At 52.3% G+C, this 15473-nt stretch overlaps 1 protein-coding gene across 1 annotated transcript; it reads left to right on the forward strand.

The window, feature by feature from the left end:
* The first annotated feature begins 276 nt into the window (after positions 1-276).
* Positions 277-6623, forward strand: SFXN3 (sideroflexin 3). Its single transcript, XM_012661731.1, has 11 exons — positions 277-438; positions 1651-1814; positions 2269-2439; positions 2816-2914; positions 3298-3373; positions 3533-3618; positions 3889-4016; positions 4211-4260; positions 5555-5604; positions 6115-6162; positions 6428-6623. The coding sequence occupies exons 2-11, from the start codon at positions 1654-1656 to the stop codon at positions 6522-6524; spliced, it is 966 nt and encodes a 321-aa protein (XP_012517185.1). The 5' UTR covers positions 277-438; positions 1651-1653; the 3' UTR covers positions 6525-6623.
* Positions 6624-15473: the final 8850 nt, after the last annotated feature.

A 15473-nucleotide genomic window follows, 5' to 3' on the forward strand; every position in this document is an offset into this window, starting at 1 on the left:
ACGCACCTTCAGGGGACCGCCCTCCACACCGCCCACTTGCGCCCTGCGTCCTGCGCATTTTCTCCCTGGGAACCTGGACCCCTTGCTGCAGGGGCCGGGTGCCTCCCGAGGCCCCCCAGGGGACTGCAAGCCAAGGGGGAGCAAGGACTCCCCTCCTCTATCTGGCTGTGGAGGGGGCCAGGACTGATCCCCGCGTTACGATTGGCTCTGGGAGGCAGCGTAGTCCCTGTGGCCCGGGCTGGGGGCGTCGCTCCAAATGACACCCACCGCCCCCAGGCTCTGCCAATCCCGGATTCCCCGGGGCAGGCGTGGCAGGGAAGCCCCCGCCCCTCCCTGCTGGCCAGCGTCACGCGTGACGTCCCGCGTGATGGCTGGAAGGGCTGTGGCGACGCCCGAAGAGGAAGGCGGGTCTGAGAGCTGCGGAGAGCTGGGGAAAGCGTGAGTGCTAGCTGTCCCGGCCGGCCGCGTTCGGGAGTCAGGGGAGTCGAGGGTTAAGGGCTGGGGGTTAGGAGGAGGAGACCTGCCTTGAAACGCATTCTCTATCCTGTGGGATTCAGTATCTTTCAGTATCTGCGGCTCTATGGAGGTCCACGGGACACAAGGGGAGGTTGGTTGGGGGGAGGAATGTCAGGGTGGGGCTGTGTGTGGTCACATTCAAGTGTCTGCAACTGGTCGGAGTGTGTATATCGATCCTGTGGGCCGGTGTACACAGAGCATGTCGGTCCTGTTTGTATATCTGGGTAGGGCGTGCTCGCCGGTGTCTTTGTGTGTGGGTATGTGAGTGTGAGTGAGAGAGGAGGATGTGTCTGTCTGTGCAGGAGGAAGTGTGGTTGGAGAGGATTAGTCATTCTGTAGGATTTTGCCCTTTGCTGCCAGATGGCTGCTCCAGGCTTTCTTTTGTGCTGGGTGGAGGGGAGTCCACTGAATCCTGCTATTTTCTGTAGGTGGGTGGCTGGATGGTGTCTGTGCCAGCCCTGCCAGCCAGGGAACAGGGGCAGCCTGGAACAGGGAGAGCGTGGGGTCATTCATTGTGGGTTGGGGAAGATGGGTCTGGAGAGGGGATTTGTGCATGCCCAGGTGCACAACACATGGCTGACAGCAGAGTCCTCTGTTTGAGATCTGGAACAGATAAGCCCTAGGTGGCCAATGAGTCCTTGCTCCCCTCCAATCGGGCTGGAGTGTGGGATGTCTTATGCAATCTTCCCAAACAGCCTTGGGGGTTTGTATCTAGGTCTCAGGGCAGCTGGGGCCTAAAGCTGACATGAGCATGGATATGTCAAGCAGATATTATATTTTTTTGTGCATCTGCAGCACGGGAGTAGCTGCACAGGAGGTAGCTGCTGCTCATGCATCAAACACATGTAAATACTCACTCATGAAAATCTACACCAAGCCAGAGCCCAGGGAGATCTGTTTTTCTGGTTCTGGTCTTCCCTTCCTCCTCCTCCTGTGGCTTCAGGTCCTTAGTCTGGGACATTGCCTAGGAAACAGCTCCTCCCCATCCCTTGCTTACCTATCTGGAGTCACCTTGAGCTGTTGAAGGGACTGGTGATAGGCTCAAGGAACAGGGCAGGGCCACCAAAGTTTCCCCCAGGTGGAGCCCTAGGACCTGGCCCTTGGAGCCCTCTGACCCTCATCCCTGCCCTGCAGAAAATGGGTGAATTGCCCTTGGATATCAACATCCAGGAACCTCGCTGGGACCAAAGCACATTCCTGGGCAGAGCCCGGCACTTCTTCACTGTTACTGATCCCCGAAATCTGCTGCTGTCTGGGGCACAGCTGGAAGCATCTCGGAATATCGTGCAGAACTACAGGTAATGCCCGCTCCCATCTGACCCTGTACTCCAGGGTCTCATTCCCTGCCATTGATACAGTACGTATTGTGCCTTCCTTTTCAAGGTTGAGAGGGACCCTGTCCCAATCCTCAACCCCCTTCTCTCTGCTGGCATCATGGACAACTATGGCACAGTGCTTTAACCCACAGGATTTTAGAGTGTTTGAGTTGAGGAGGTGGCATAGATATTTATGGGCGGGGGGCTGTTCTATGCCTCACACACACTCCACAGCAGCAGTCCCCAACCTTTTTGGCACCAAGGACCATTTTCATGGAAGACAATTTTTCCATGGATGGGGGAGGGATGGTTTTGGGATGATTCAAGCACATTACATTTATTGTGCACTTTATTTCTATTATTATTACATTGTAATATATGATGAAATAATCATACAACTCACCATAGCCTGTCTGCTCCTTGGCAACTTCTGCAGGGCTGGTGTGGTGACCCCAGGGCTCACCGAGGACCAGCTGTGGAGGGCCAAGTATGTGTACGACTCTGCCTTCCATCCGGACACAGGGGAGAAGGTGGTCCTGATTGGCCGCATGTCAGCCCAGGTGCCCATGAACATGACCATCACTGGCTGCATGCTCACCTTCTACAGGCAGGTCTTGCCCCATATCCCCTTCCTGAGGGCTCTAGGCTAGAGCATGGCTTGGTGACTAGGTACCTCCTCTCTGGGCCAATTAGGGCAGAGAAGAGTGGGTGGGAGCCAGGTTGGTGGGAGTGGGTGGGAAGAGTGTTAGAATCCCTTCCACTCCTCAGAACTCAGCCTCAGGGTCCTTGCACCCTAGAGACGGTAGGTGTGTTTGTATAAGTGTGTGGGTGGGTGGGTGTGCAGGGGTTACCAGAGCAAGTTCTAGGGTCATCAACTGGGTCCCTTCTTGGGGTGTGGGAATAACCTCTGGAGTTTCATTATAGGGGTCCAAGGATGAGGGACAGTGTTGAGGGGGCAGAAATAAGTGTCTTTGTTCCCTCAGGAAGACCCCGACCGTGGTGTTCTGGCAGTGGGTGAACCAATCCTTCAATGCCGTCGTTAACTACTCCAACCGCAGTGGCGATGCTCCCATCACTGTGGGGTGAGAGAGAGCTGGTCCCCGGGAGGCGCTGCAGCACCGTGTGGGACCCTCCCTGCCAGCCCACCATTGCTCTCTGCTTTTTGCACCTGCTCCCTGTGGCCCGTGCAGCCAGGGGCTCCGCTCTCATCAGCCCGCCCCCTCCCTACTTCCCCTGCCTGAGAGCAGGAGGTCCTCGTATGTATGTTTTGGGGCACCCGCCCCTCTTCAAAGGACAGGACTGGGGATTCCAGACAAGATTGCGCTAGAGCTGGGGGGAGGGCTTTCTCTGCATCGAGGCCCTCCTCCTATGCCTCGTGCATTGAGGATTTGGCATGTCCCTAAAGGAAATAGCTACGTGCTGGACTCTTCACCTCCCTCTGGTGACCCGGCTCTTCCACCCACAGGCAGTTGGGAACAGCCTATGTGAGTGCCACCACAGGGGCTGTGGCCACGGCCCTGGGACTCAAATCCCTCACCGAGGTAAGGCTCCCCACTCCATCGCCCCTCATTCACCCTTTATCCATCTCCTTCTTCCCATCACCTCTCCAGTCCTGACCTATGGGCTCCCCACATCTCTCCCCAGAGTCCCTAACCTCCCCCTGGTCCTCAGGGCCACTGAACAAAACCTTTCCTCCCCAGCACCTGCCCCCGCTGGTTGGCAGATTTGTGCCCTTTGCAGCTGTGGCAGCTGCCAACTGCATCAATATCCCTTTGATGAGGCAGAGGTGAGTGGCCCCAGCTCCTGGCACGTGCATGCCCCGTGTGCATGTGGCACACCATCCAGCCATGCAGACCAGCCCAGACTGGGGACACTCCTCTCCCTCCCTGGACACAAGCTGGCGGCCTGTCTCAGTCTGACACTGGGATCTTCCAGGGTTGGGAGAGAACCAGCCTTTGAGTCTAGGATGTGTGCGGGAACTCCAGGGAGTAGCTGCCCATCGGAGCACTGCAGGTGGCACTTGAGGCCTGTGATCTGACCCCAACCCCTTTCCCAGGGAGCTGCAGGTGGGCATCCCGGTGACTGACGAGACAGGTCAGAGGCTTGGCCACTCGGTGACCGCGGCCAAACAGGGAATCTTCCAGGTGGTGATATCGAGAATCTGCATGGCGATTCCTGCCATGGGTAAGGCAGGGGCAGCTGGGTGGGGCATGGGAGGCTCTGAGAGAAGGGGGGTGCTGTTCTTGGGGGCTGTTACTCTGGGCGCAGTAAGACTCTGGGGAGAGCGGGAGGAGCTGTGAAGGGGACCCCCTTCCTTAGGGTTCCCTAGCTTTGACTCCACTAATCCCCTCCTCCGTCCCCACCCTGCCCTCCCTCAGCCATCCCCCCGGTGATCATGGACTCCCTGGAGAAGAAAGACTTCCTGAAGGTAGGCCACTCTCGCCTCCCCCATCCTGGAAATGGTGGTGGCTGGGAGAAGTGACCAGTCCCCAACCCTCTCTCCAGCCTGGCCTTGGTCCAAAACCTGCCACCCATTCTCCTGAGCCCTGCACTGTCCCTTCCACCCTCATTCATTCAGCAGAAGTGAATTGGGCTGGGGTGAAGGAATGCAGAGAGAGCAGGAGGAGATGAGGGAAGGAAGGAAATGAAGGAAACTTGTGTCACTCTGGAGGCTTCTGGCACATACAGGAATGGACTGTCATAGTCACGCTTGATATCACACTCATCTGTCACTCCCCAGTACCCCTAACACACACAGGCACACACACACACAGGCATGCACAGGACAGGGAAGGAAGGCACAGGAATACAAGCTCTGGTGCATTCACAGGATCATTTATTCACAAATATTTATTGATCACCAACTATGCGCCAGGTATGTTTTAGGGCTGAGAAGACAGCACTGAACAAGATGGTCATAGTCCCTGTCCTCAGGAAGTTTACAGTTTAGTGCAGAAACCAATAAACAAGGAGGCAGCCAATAAATGTATCACAAGTTGTACTATGTGCTTTGTAGGAAACCAACGGAACACGGGACATGGTAATCCAGACTAACGAGACTAATGGGGGAGAGCTGTTTAGACAGGGTGCTGGGAGAAGGGGCCTTCGGAAGACCAAAAGGATGGGAAGGAAATAGCTGGGCGAAGAGCACGGAGAGGAATGTTTCAGGTAGTGAGAACAGCCAGTGCAAAGGCCCTGAGGCAGGAACAGGCTTGCACATTTGAGGAACAGAATGGTGGTCCCTGTGGCTAGAGTGAATCGAGAAGGGTGTGCTGGGCTGGAGATGTGTTTGGAAAGGGACAGTTTCTTGCCACTAGGATGGGAGACAGTGAGTAGAGGCTCAGAGGAAGTTCCCTGTAGAAAGCGGCCTCTGGAGGAAGTGAGGGAAGAGAAAGTGGGCCAGGGAGTGCCCTGGGAAGCAATTCTGAAGGGTGAGAATGGGTGGTGGGATGCCAGGGAGGGTGTCAGCACGCAGGCCTGGCTGGAGTGGAAGGCTGCAGTCTGGCTGCAATCTATCACAAGCTTGGGAGAAGGAAAAGGAGGGCGGACGGGATCCGGCGCGGTCAGGGCGGGGCGGCCGCAGACAAGGGAGAAGGAAAAGGGCCACAAGTCCTGCGGGTCAAAGGCAGGGCCGATGGGGGAGAGCTGTGGTGGGTGAGATGGGGTGAGGGTTAGCGAGGCAGAGCACGCAAGCCATTCATGGTCTCTCTGTCTCCCCACAGCGCCGCCCCTGGCTGGGGGCGCCCCTGCAGGTGGGACTGGTGGGCTTCTGGTAAGTGTGCAGGGAGCTCATGGTGGATGTGGGTGGGTATTCATGGCCTCTAAGATGTTTACAGACATCATTCATTCACATATTCAGCTGGTGTGTGTGTCCTACACCTGTAGGACGTACTGTGTATTATGGGGTGGTTCCTGTTCTTGAAGGTCAAGAGCTTAGTTGAGGGGGTTCCAGTCTTCGTCTACAAGAGGAAACCATGGAAATACACCTTTTGATATCATCCAAGAGCTTCATGCCCATTTAATTCCTGATTCTGCCACTTCCTGGCTGTGGGGCTTTGGATCACTGCTCTGAAGGTTCTTCCCTCAGCCAGAATCTAATGTCAAGTTGGGTTTTATGTTCCTAAAAGGTCTTTTTGGCTTTAATAAATCTCCACCACTAGGGGCTATCTCCAAGGATGACGTGGGGTACGGGGAGTGAACACCCATAAGGGTGTTATGGGTGTTATACCAAAGGGTGTTATACCAAAGCTTTACAAACCTTTCCAATGCTCTTCTCCCCCAGCCTGGTGTTCGCCACCCCTCTGTGCTGTGCCCTCTTCCCCCAGAGGAGGTAAGTGCTGCCCCCGGGCTTGACTGGGGGCGCTGGATAGGAATGTGTCTCTAGTAACCAACTTTAGAGTCCTGCAGTGTGTTCCAGGAGCAGGTCTGGCAGGCACTCAGCTGATTTGGGGGGCAGAGGGATGATGGTGAGCCAGTCCTTTTGGCAGTAGGAGGAGAGGATGCTTACCCCTGGGAGGAGGAGGTATGGTGGTTCCTGGCTCGGAGAGGGGTTGGGTTCAGGGGACATTCAGCTGACCTGTGCTGTTCTATTGCAGCTCCATACACGTGAGCAGGCTGGAGCCGGAGCTGAAAGCTCAGATCCACGAGCAAAACCCCAGCATCGAAGTGGTTTACTACAACAAAGGGCTTTGAGGGAGGGTCAGCCTGTCTCCTCCCTCACCTCCTTGGGCTGTTGCTTCAGCGGAACCTTGTGATCCCTGCCACTCGCCTACCACCTGGTACCAGGCAGGGGGCTTGGTGGGCAGACAGCCACTGAGCCAGCAATCCATTAGTCTGGGGGGGGTGGGTACCACTATAAGCCTTTTCCTCTCCTCTGGTTTCAAAGAACAGGGTCACATAATCCCTCTCTCCTGTGTTTGAATGTCCAGACATATACATATGTGATATGTGTGTGTATGCATACATTGTGTATGTGCTCTTGAAAGCTAGCAACAGACATGCTGTTTCTGGAATGTTCTGATATCTGGCTTCCTGCACATCTGCCAGCCAGTCAGGCTACAGGTGGAGCTACATTCCCTGAACTCTTCCACCAGACAGCACCTCATCCCTTCTGAACATAGGAGGAGTCCCAGGATCTCAGGACAGAGACTGAGGGACACTAGCAGGCCAAACTGGGCTGAATCCTCCAGGTTTCTGACATCTGGCTCCCAAAACGGACTCAGGAACTGGGCTGGCAGAGGAAGACATGTCGGGATAAGGGAGGCAGGGGGCTAATGCATTCCTCGGTGCCGTCCCCCAATCCTGCAATAGCTCTATTTCCTCTGCTTCCCTTCCAGAACAAAGGAGCGTCAGTATCCCATGCAGCCCTTGCTGTCTCAGCCTCTCCCCACACTGCAATGTGGGCATCTGCAGGCAGTCTTAGGAGTTCTTGGTCTGCTCTGACATGACCTCAAATCTAAATCCTACAATCTCAACCCCATCCCCCAACCAAAACCCACAGAGGCAGAGCAAGATCTGCCTTTTAGACCTCCCACACTGTCCTCTCACAGAGGGGCACACTGTGGGCATGGTGCTTAAACTCCACAGGTAGCTCGGTGGGTGTGACCAGGACACCTTCAAGGGCAACTAGGCCCCGAGTGTACAATCTTAAGACAGGGAATTTTGTGTTTCATTCACCCTTGATAGACATTCAGCAAAACCCCCACCATAATACCTTCTCTTGCTAGAGGTTGGTCCTGCCCCCACCTCCAATCCCACCCCCCAAAAGAGGAAGGGCCCAGGCACCAATGGCTAGTCCACATGGAAGATGGGCTTGGGGATGTGATGGGTGGTGATAAAAATTCACAATGTTGTTAGATCTCAACTCCAGCTCCCATGGCCTCTGCCTGAAGATGAAAGGGCCCTGGTGGGATCCTCTGAGAGCACTTTCCTGCTCCCCTCAATCAATCACCACCAGTGATAACAGCTATGATGCCATGGTTACTCAATAAACCGCAAACTTGTCTACTTCTTGATCACCTACTTGATCTTCCCTTGATCCATTAGTCTCTTCTCCCTCTTCTGTAGGGAGTGTCATTCCCCAGCAGAGGGCGCTCTGAGATTAGACAATCAGTCCCCATTGGCACCTGAGTATGTACGCGCGGTTGGTGGGGGATGTCAGTGAAGGCTTCCATCTTCTATTCCCTCAGCCCATGGAGTCCTGCCTTCATTTCCCTCTTTGTTAGTGGGCTGATCACATACCTACGCACAAATTCAAGCTCTGGGGTGGCTGGTTTCCAGGCACTGGGCATGGGTTGGTGACCTCTGCTCCCCAGGAAGGCCTCTGGAGAGAGGGAGGCGAGAGGGCTAAGGGCTACCGAGCTCCATCAGACAGAAGCTGTCAGGGCAGCAGCACACCCTCCACACCCTTCCACGCCCCCATCAGTTTGCCATGGGAACAGGCCTAGCAGGGACCACTTGCCAGTTAACACCCCTTCCCACAACCCAGGGCTCTTCATTCCCTCCCTACTTATGTAACCTCCTTTTTTCCCTGAGGAATATGAAGCCAAAAGTTTTTCCTATATATGGTTTGTAAGAGCTACTATTAAACAGTTTATAGTTGTCACTCTTACCCTAAGTATTAGCACTGGTAGATTCAAGAAAATAAGCATGAATCTATAATAAAATCCATTCTTCACTTCCTACAGGGAAATTATCCCCCATTTTCCTTTTTTCAGCCCAAAGCTCTCACACTAGGTGATGGCGAGAAATCTTTAGGGCTGAATGGTCCCCACAGCAGCCTGAAGTGAACCTTGGCCTGGGGTCACTGCTCTAGAGGTAAGTAGAAGTTTACTTATACGGGAAGCAGGGCTGAACACCAGCTACTGTTCATTGAGTCCTACTGCGTGGAGCCAGGCTCAATGAAGCCAAGGGCTTCAAGTCATTATCTCTTTTGATTTTTACAACCACTCCTGTGAGGCCAGACATGTTATGCCCATTCTTAGCAAAGACACAGGCTTAGAGACATTAAGAAAGTTGCCTGCAGCTACACAACTAGGAGGTGGTGGGGTTGAGATTCAAGCCAAGGTCTGTGTGATTCTGAAGCCACCACGCTATGTTTCCTCTCACCTGCCAGCCACCAGCCAAACTTGAGGTCATTTTCCTGGTCCTTTTGACATTCCAGGGCATTTCCTCCCTAGGTTGTTGGTTTACAGACCAGCAAAACAGATCCACAAGGATACATATACACAAACCTTTTACTAAAGCCACTGAGGACTTTCCAAGCTTGAGAGTATTATAGCTGGCATATAAGCAAAAATTCCCATTCTTAATTAAATATGGGACAACATTTAGATAAACGGTTTCAATTCCATCCTGTCCTGACAATCAGACCTGTGCCTCCCACCAAGACCACTCGAGTCCTGGGTTAACTCTTGAAGCTCTTTCTGCAATTACAGCTTTTGGCCTTTGGTAACCCCTTTGAAAAGTGGCCTTGTACTTTGGAAAATCTATGTAAGGTAAACCCATCTGGGGAGTGAGGTGTAAGAATCTCTGCAAAACAAAACCATTAAGAACATTTTTATAACAGAATTATCTATGCTCAGCAGATAACACTAAACCATATCAGAGAGAAGACTGGCCAGGGCACCAGCGGGCGGGTTAGGCTTTCCCGCCATCTCCCCTTCCTAATTGCACACCAGGTTCTCAAAAATGTCAAAAAAGAGTTAGTTACAGGGCACTTGACCGGCTCTCTAGGGACAAATCCTAGCCAGGTACACTTTCCAAACTGCCTCCACATACTCGGAATTTTCCTCAGAAATCAGCATTTGGGCAGAGGCAGCATGTTCCTCACTGGAAAGTACTCTTCCCCGTTCTTGGGTGAGTCTCCCCTCTTCCTCCCAGAGCTCAGACTCCAGGAACCTTCTCTGGGAGCCGGTGTTGGTGTCCTTGGCTTTTCCTCCCCAGTCTTCTTCCCCTTGCCTGGTCTCATCTGCTCCGGAGCCACCATCCTGCCTATTATGAAGGCCAGAAAGACCACAACCCTTCCTCTCTCCCTGCCCATAAAGGAAAAAATGGCTTGGGTCTGAGGCCCTGGTTTAGCCTGGCCATAGGGAGGGGACCAAGTGGGCATATCCTGCTTCTTTCCCAGGTCACTGGGACTAATGAGGCCGGCATCCTAAGGACAGGTGGTTAGGGCCAGATTCAGCTCAGGCCCTGCGGGGTTATGCCAGTCAGGCGCTAGCCTAGTCCCACCAGGGCGGGTACCCTACGGGTGTAAGCCAAGCCCCATTTCCTGTGAGTGAAGCCGGTCAGTTTCAAGCCCCGCCCCTGATTCTATCAATCATAGGTAAACCACGCCCCTCTGGGCCGTAGCCAGTCAGAAGTAGAGTTCTGCCCCTGCTGTAGCCCCTGTCAGTCAAAGCTAGGTTCGGCTCCGCCTCCTTCCCGTTTCCCGGGCAACAGCTTTAGTGCCACGGGCCGCGAGTCCGGCTCACCTTCCTGGTCTGATCTTGGATCCTGCATCTCAGATCTGCTTCTTCGCTGACTTCGGTTCTGAACTGCTAAATCCGCCAAATCTCCTCCCTCCTTTCCAGTTTCAAATTCCACGACCTCCCCAGCGCCCGCCCTTTGACTTCCTACCCGGAAATCCGCGAGGTTTTCGAGGACTCACGCGAGGCCTCTCCTCCTGGGTCCCGAGCCTGGATTTTTTCAGCCGCTTCAGAGGCTATTGGCTCCTCCTCCCACGCCGTCCTCTTCTCCCTCTCTCCGCCCTTGCGCCCAACAGTTTAGGAAACGTTTCTTGAACTCTGTTAAGTGTGGCTCAGTTTCGCACTGGGTAGAAATGGACGGTTGGGCAAACAGAGTACCTACCTTCCCACCTGCAGGGACGCAGCCAGAGCCCGACTAGCATTAAGGCGCCTCTCCCCGTCCCCGCGCCTCTCCCCGTCCCCTCTTCGTTAATCTCCCCGTACGTTGCAGTAATTTCGGGTCCTGATGCGGGGACAAGCTTTAGCTAGGTATTGTGGAGGAATCTTGATCCACCTGGCTCGTTCCCCAAAAGGGAGCTTCCTGGGTTGCTCCCTTCTCTCTTCCTTTATACACATCTTTTTTTCTCACAGGGAGTCCCCTGGGCTCCAGTCCCCAGCTCCAGGCCACAGCCTCCTCTAGCTTCCTCCTTCCAATCTTCTCAGACCAGGGAGGTTTTGCAGCTGAATACAGACCAGGAGAATGTGAGAGGAACCCTGGGCTACACACACAACCCCATCCTATCCCCAACACACCCCGTAGCAAAATAACTCCATGCCTCTAACAAGCAAGAAGAAGCTCCTTCAGGGTAAAGTGCCTGCTTATGGGGCACGAGTTTGCTATGTTAGTCTATAAATTAGCCAGTTAACCACCTATGTTATTTCCCTTATGACTGGAGACCTCCCCTCCCCTATCACCAGCAAATCCTTAGTCCATTGGCAATTTTTATTTCCTAGAAGGATCACTTCTGATTTGGTTTTTAATTGAAGTTATTTTGTTGAAAGCAACAGAGAATGATTGTGGCTAGCTTCAGTAAATAGGGAGATAGATTGGAAGGACTCTGCTCTAGCTTTCAGAACCAGAGATGGAGTAACCAAACAGGGCCTTAGAAAGGGCAGGAACCTGGGCAGCTAGCTCTAGGGGCCTCAGTAGCTGGGCTTTATGGGCACTACCATTAAGGTAACAGCTTCAACCATCTCCAAGCTCTGCTCTCTCCATTCAAGTTTCAAAAACTTGTACAGCTTAGATCAGTGATCTATCCCTAGGAGGTAGCCAGACGTCAGGGTCAAGTCACACAGACATTGGACATTCAGGTTTACCTCTGAGGTTGGGGCTGTTCCCAAAGAAGGGCAATTGTTGTGAACCGGGAATCACCCTGATTGGTATTTACTACAACATGTACTATTGGTCTTATACAGATATTTCTCTCCAGCTGAAATGAAAACACCCTTGGGGGTAGGCACCATATCTTCACTTTTAAAAATTGTGGTTAAAAAACCACGTAACATAGGCCGGGCGCAGTGGCTCTTGCCTGTAATCCTAGCACTCTGGGAGGCTGAGGCGGGCGGATCGTTTGAACTCAGGAGTTCGAGACCAGCCTGAGGAAGAGTGAGACCCCCCATCTCTACTAAAAATAGAAAGAAATTGGCTGGACAACTAAAAATATACAGAAAAAATTAGCCGGGCATGGTGGCGCATGCCTGTAGTCCCAGCTACTCAGGAGGCTGAGGCAGGAGGCTCGCTTGAGCCCAGGAGTTTGAGGTTGCTGTGAGCTGGGCTGATGCCACAGCACTCTAGCCCGGGCAACAGAGTAAGACTCTGTCTCAAAAAAAACCCACATAACATAAAATTTACCATCTTAATGATTTTTAAGTGCATAGTAGTGTTAAGTATATTCACATTGTTGTGCAACAGATTCCAGAATTTTCATCTTGCAAATCTGAAGCTCTATACCCATTAAATGACAATCCATATCTTCACTTTTATATGCCCACATTACCTGTAACAGTGCCTGATCCACAGTAGGTATTCAATATTTGGTTGTAACACCTTCACAACAGAAAAAATGGCTCCAGCTTTAGTGATTTTCAGCCTGGAGGATGGGGGAACATGTCCTGTCAGTGAGGCATAGCAGAATCTTGGGGTTAGTGTGGCTTAAAAAGTCCCCTAGACAAAAATGAAGCTTGGTTATTCTAGCCAGCAAGCTCAGCCCTCCCTCTGCCCGTGTTTCCCTAGGAGTCTCAAATGCAGGAAATGGAGTGGTAGAGAGAGTGTCTCATCTGTAATCAGAGCCACTCTCTCCGAGTCTGTTGTTTATCTGCTTCCCTGCACATGCCAATGCCTATTTCCTTGGCAGTTCCCTGTGGGGCTGACCTACCTTCCACCTCTGCAGCTTCTTGGTGCTGGCACCGACCTGCCATCACTGAAGGCATGCTGGAAGGGAGACACCTTCACTTTATTGTGGTCCAGTTCCTACAGAGTGGTCCCACAGCTGAGTTCTTGGGCTTTGGTGATATAGTTTCATTTTCATGGCCTTCTTTCCAAGGTACCAGGGCACGGTGGGGTGGGATGGTATTGCTGGATAGTGGTGGTGTAAGGTAAAACATCACCCTATAATATGCTTGGCAGCATTGCTTTCTGCAGTACACAAGCCTCTGCCAGTCTGGTTCTTCCTGCCAGACTTGCTCATCACTACGAGTGATTTCCTCTCAAGGCCCCATCTCTGCAAGCTGGCTTCCAACACCTGGACATCCAGGCTGTCAGATTCCTCTGCATATATCTGACTCCCAAACTGTGAATAAGATTCAAGTGCTTTTCCTTTGGCTAAATCAGATGACCTCTGTTCAATTGTCCCAAACTTTCTAAGACCACTTAAGGAGGCTTGTTGCCTAAAGAGAACAGGCAGACTCCCTAAATCTGCAACTTCCAAACTGCATACTGAGCTACCCCACAGAGTGCCACAATGAACTCACAGGATCGCTGAAAGACATTTAAAAATTTCAAGGGAGGCCAGGCGTGGTGGCTCAAGCCTGTAATCCTAGCACTCTGGGAGGCCGAGGCAGGCGGATTATTTGAGCTCAGGAGTTCGAAACCAGCCTGAGCAAGAGTGAGACCCTGTCTCTACTAAAAATAGAAAGAAATTAATCAGACAACTAAAAATATATAGAAAAAATTAGCCGGGCATGGTGGCGCATGCCTGTAGTCCCAGCTACTCGGGAGGCTGAGGCAGTAGGATTGCTTGAGCCCAGGAGTTTGAGGTTGCTGTGAGCTAGGCTGACGCCACGGCACTCTAGCCCAGGCAAAAGAGTGAGACTCTGTCTCAAAAAAAAAAAAAAAAAAAAATTTCAAGGGAAACACAGCAGCACTAGGCATCTATTGGACACTGCATGAAGTAGTACAGAGTTTCCATATTAGATTGTGTAACATTCTGTTTGATGTTGTCTTTGCATAACTGGGCTTTTGATGGTTGCTGTGATAAGAAGTACACAAAAGAATGTAGAACTACACCAACAGGAAATGAGGGTGGCAGTGTCCAAGGTAATTCCAAGTTTTGGTTTTTTTAAATTATTTATTTCTTTTGTGGGATAGAGTCTGGCTCTGTCACCCAGACTGGAGTACAGTGACATGATCACAGCTTGCTGCAACCTCCAACTCCCAGGCTCAAGTGATCCTCCTGTCTTAGCCTCCCAAGTAGCTAGGACTACAGAAGCAAGCCACCATGCATGGCTAATTTTTAAATTTTGTAGAAAATGGGTCTCACTGTGTTGCCCAGGCTGGTTTTGAACTCCTGGCCTCAAGTGATCCTCCTGCCTAGGCCTCCCAAAGTGCTGGGATTACAGGTGTGTGCCACTATGCCCAGCCAAGGTGAGTCCAAGTTTTAAGAAGCTATGCAGAGCCCAACAGGCACACACATGCCATTAGTAAGTAATTGGGGTTAAGAGTGAAATAAAAATATTCTTTTTTTCCTTCCAATTTGTGTGTACTAGTTTTTCAATCAGCTACAAAGTTGTTAGGATGTAAATTCTTAAGTTGTTTGGATCTAAGTACTTTAAAGGAAACTGTTAACTATTTCTTTTGACTTAGGGTGTTGTGAAAAATTACTGAAAAACTAAGGGTTCCATGAATGCAGAAAGTTTGGGAACCCCTGTCTCAAATGTCTAAAGAAAGAAATGAAGCAGTTGTACTGGGGTCTTAGACACGTCCTTTGTAAACCCATTAGGTACTGTGCCTTTGTGGGAATTTTTCTCCTATTGGATTCTTAATAATTCCATCTGGGACATTCTAACCTTCTAGCTGAGTGATTGGGGTTGTTCACAATGTGATCAGAGGGTGTTAGGGAGCCCATATGGACTGGGCATTGTGGTGGAAGCCTGGAAGTCAGAGCTTCCCGACCAGGCCAGCTCAGAAGGTAGAGAGGCAAAGGAGAGAATGGAGGCTGAGGAGGAGGGGCCCCTCCTGGCCTGCCTCTGCTCTGCATGTGCAGCTGGGCTGCACCAGGTAGGCCAAGTCTCTTTGGCAGGCTCGATCGATCCCGGAGACTTGCTTCAAGCTTCCCCCGCTAGAGGCCACGCTGGGTCTATTGTAAGGACTGACCTGCTATCTCCCGGTCACTGGAAATCTGGGGGCCTTTGAGTGCCCCCATCCCAGGGAAGAAAGGGGATGGGCACCGCTGGGGCCCCCACGAAGGTCCACACCCCTCTCTCCTTTCCCACCGCCAGCATCCTCAGGTGACTGGCAGGCGACTTCCTGGCGCGAAGACCGCAAAACCCGCGGGTCCCTGGCTCCCTTGCTCATACATTAAAGATGCGAAGGCGCCAGGACTGCGGTGCCACAAACATGAAGACAAATTTTTAATCCCGAGCAAGAAGATGTCTGGAGATCGGGGGCGCGGGAGAAAAATGAATTAGGTTTTTATTATGTGTTTTATTATGCTGTAATTGAACAGGATTAGGTGAGAATACAATATATTTCTGATACGGCTAGAGGTGGGAGGGGGCGGGAGAGAGGCTGACAGCGAGCGAGAGACAGCCAACCCGCAGAGAAGCTGGGGCTCTGGGACACAGAGGGTCCCACGGGAGGGCCGACGAGCGAGCGGCGCCAATGGGGCTGAGCGTTTTCAACTCTTCTCCCCCAGCG

This window comes from Propithecus coquereli, unplaced genomic scaffold (genome assembly GCF_000956105.1).
Source record: "Propithecus coquereli isolate 6110/MARCELLA unplaced genomic scaffold, Pcoq_1.0 Scaffold73, whole genome shotgun sequence".
Classification (NCBI taxonomy): Eukaryota; Metazoa; Chordata; class Mammalia; order Primates; family Indriidae; genus Propithecus; species Propithecus coquereli.

What these genes read in the sequence shown, in the direction of transcription:
- SFXN3 (XM_012661731.1), top strand. Translation starts at nt 1,654, where the DNA reads ATGGGTGAATTGCCCTTGGATATCAACATCCAGGAACCTCGCTGGGAC. An exon ending in GATGCTCCCATCACTGTGGG is followed by an intron (nt 2,915 to 3,297) that starts GTGAGAGAGAGC and finishes TTCCACCCACAG; the next exon opens with GCAGTTGGGAACAGCCTATG. An exon ending in AGAAGAAAGACTTCCTGAAG is followed by an intron (nt 4,261 to 5,554) that starts GTAGGCCACTCT and finishes GTCTCCCCACAG; the next exon opens with CGCCGCCCCTGGCTGGGGGC.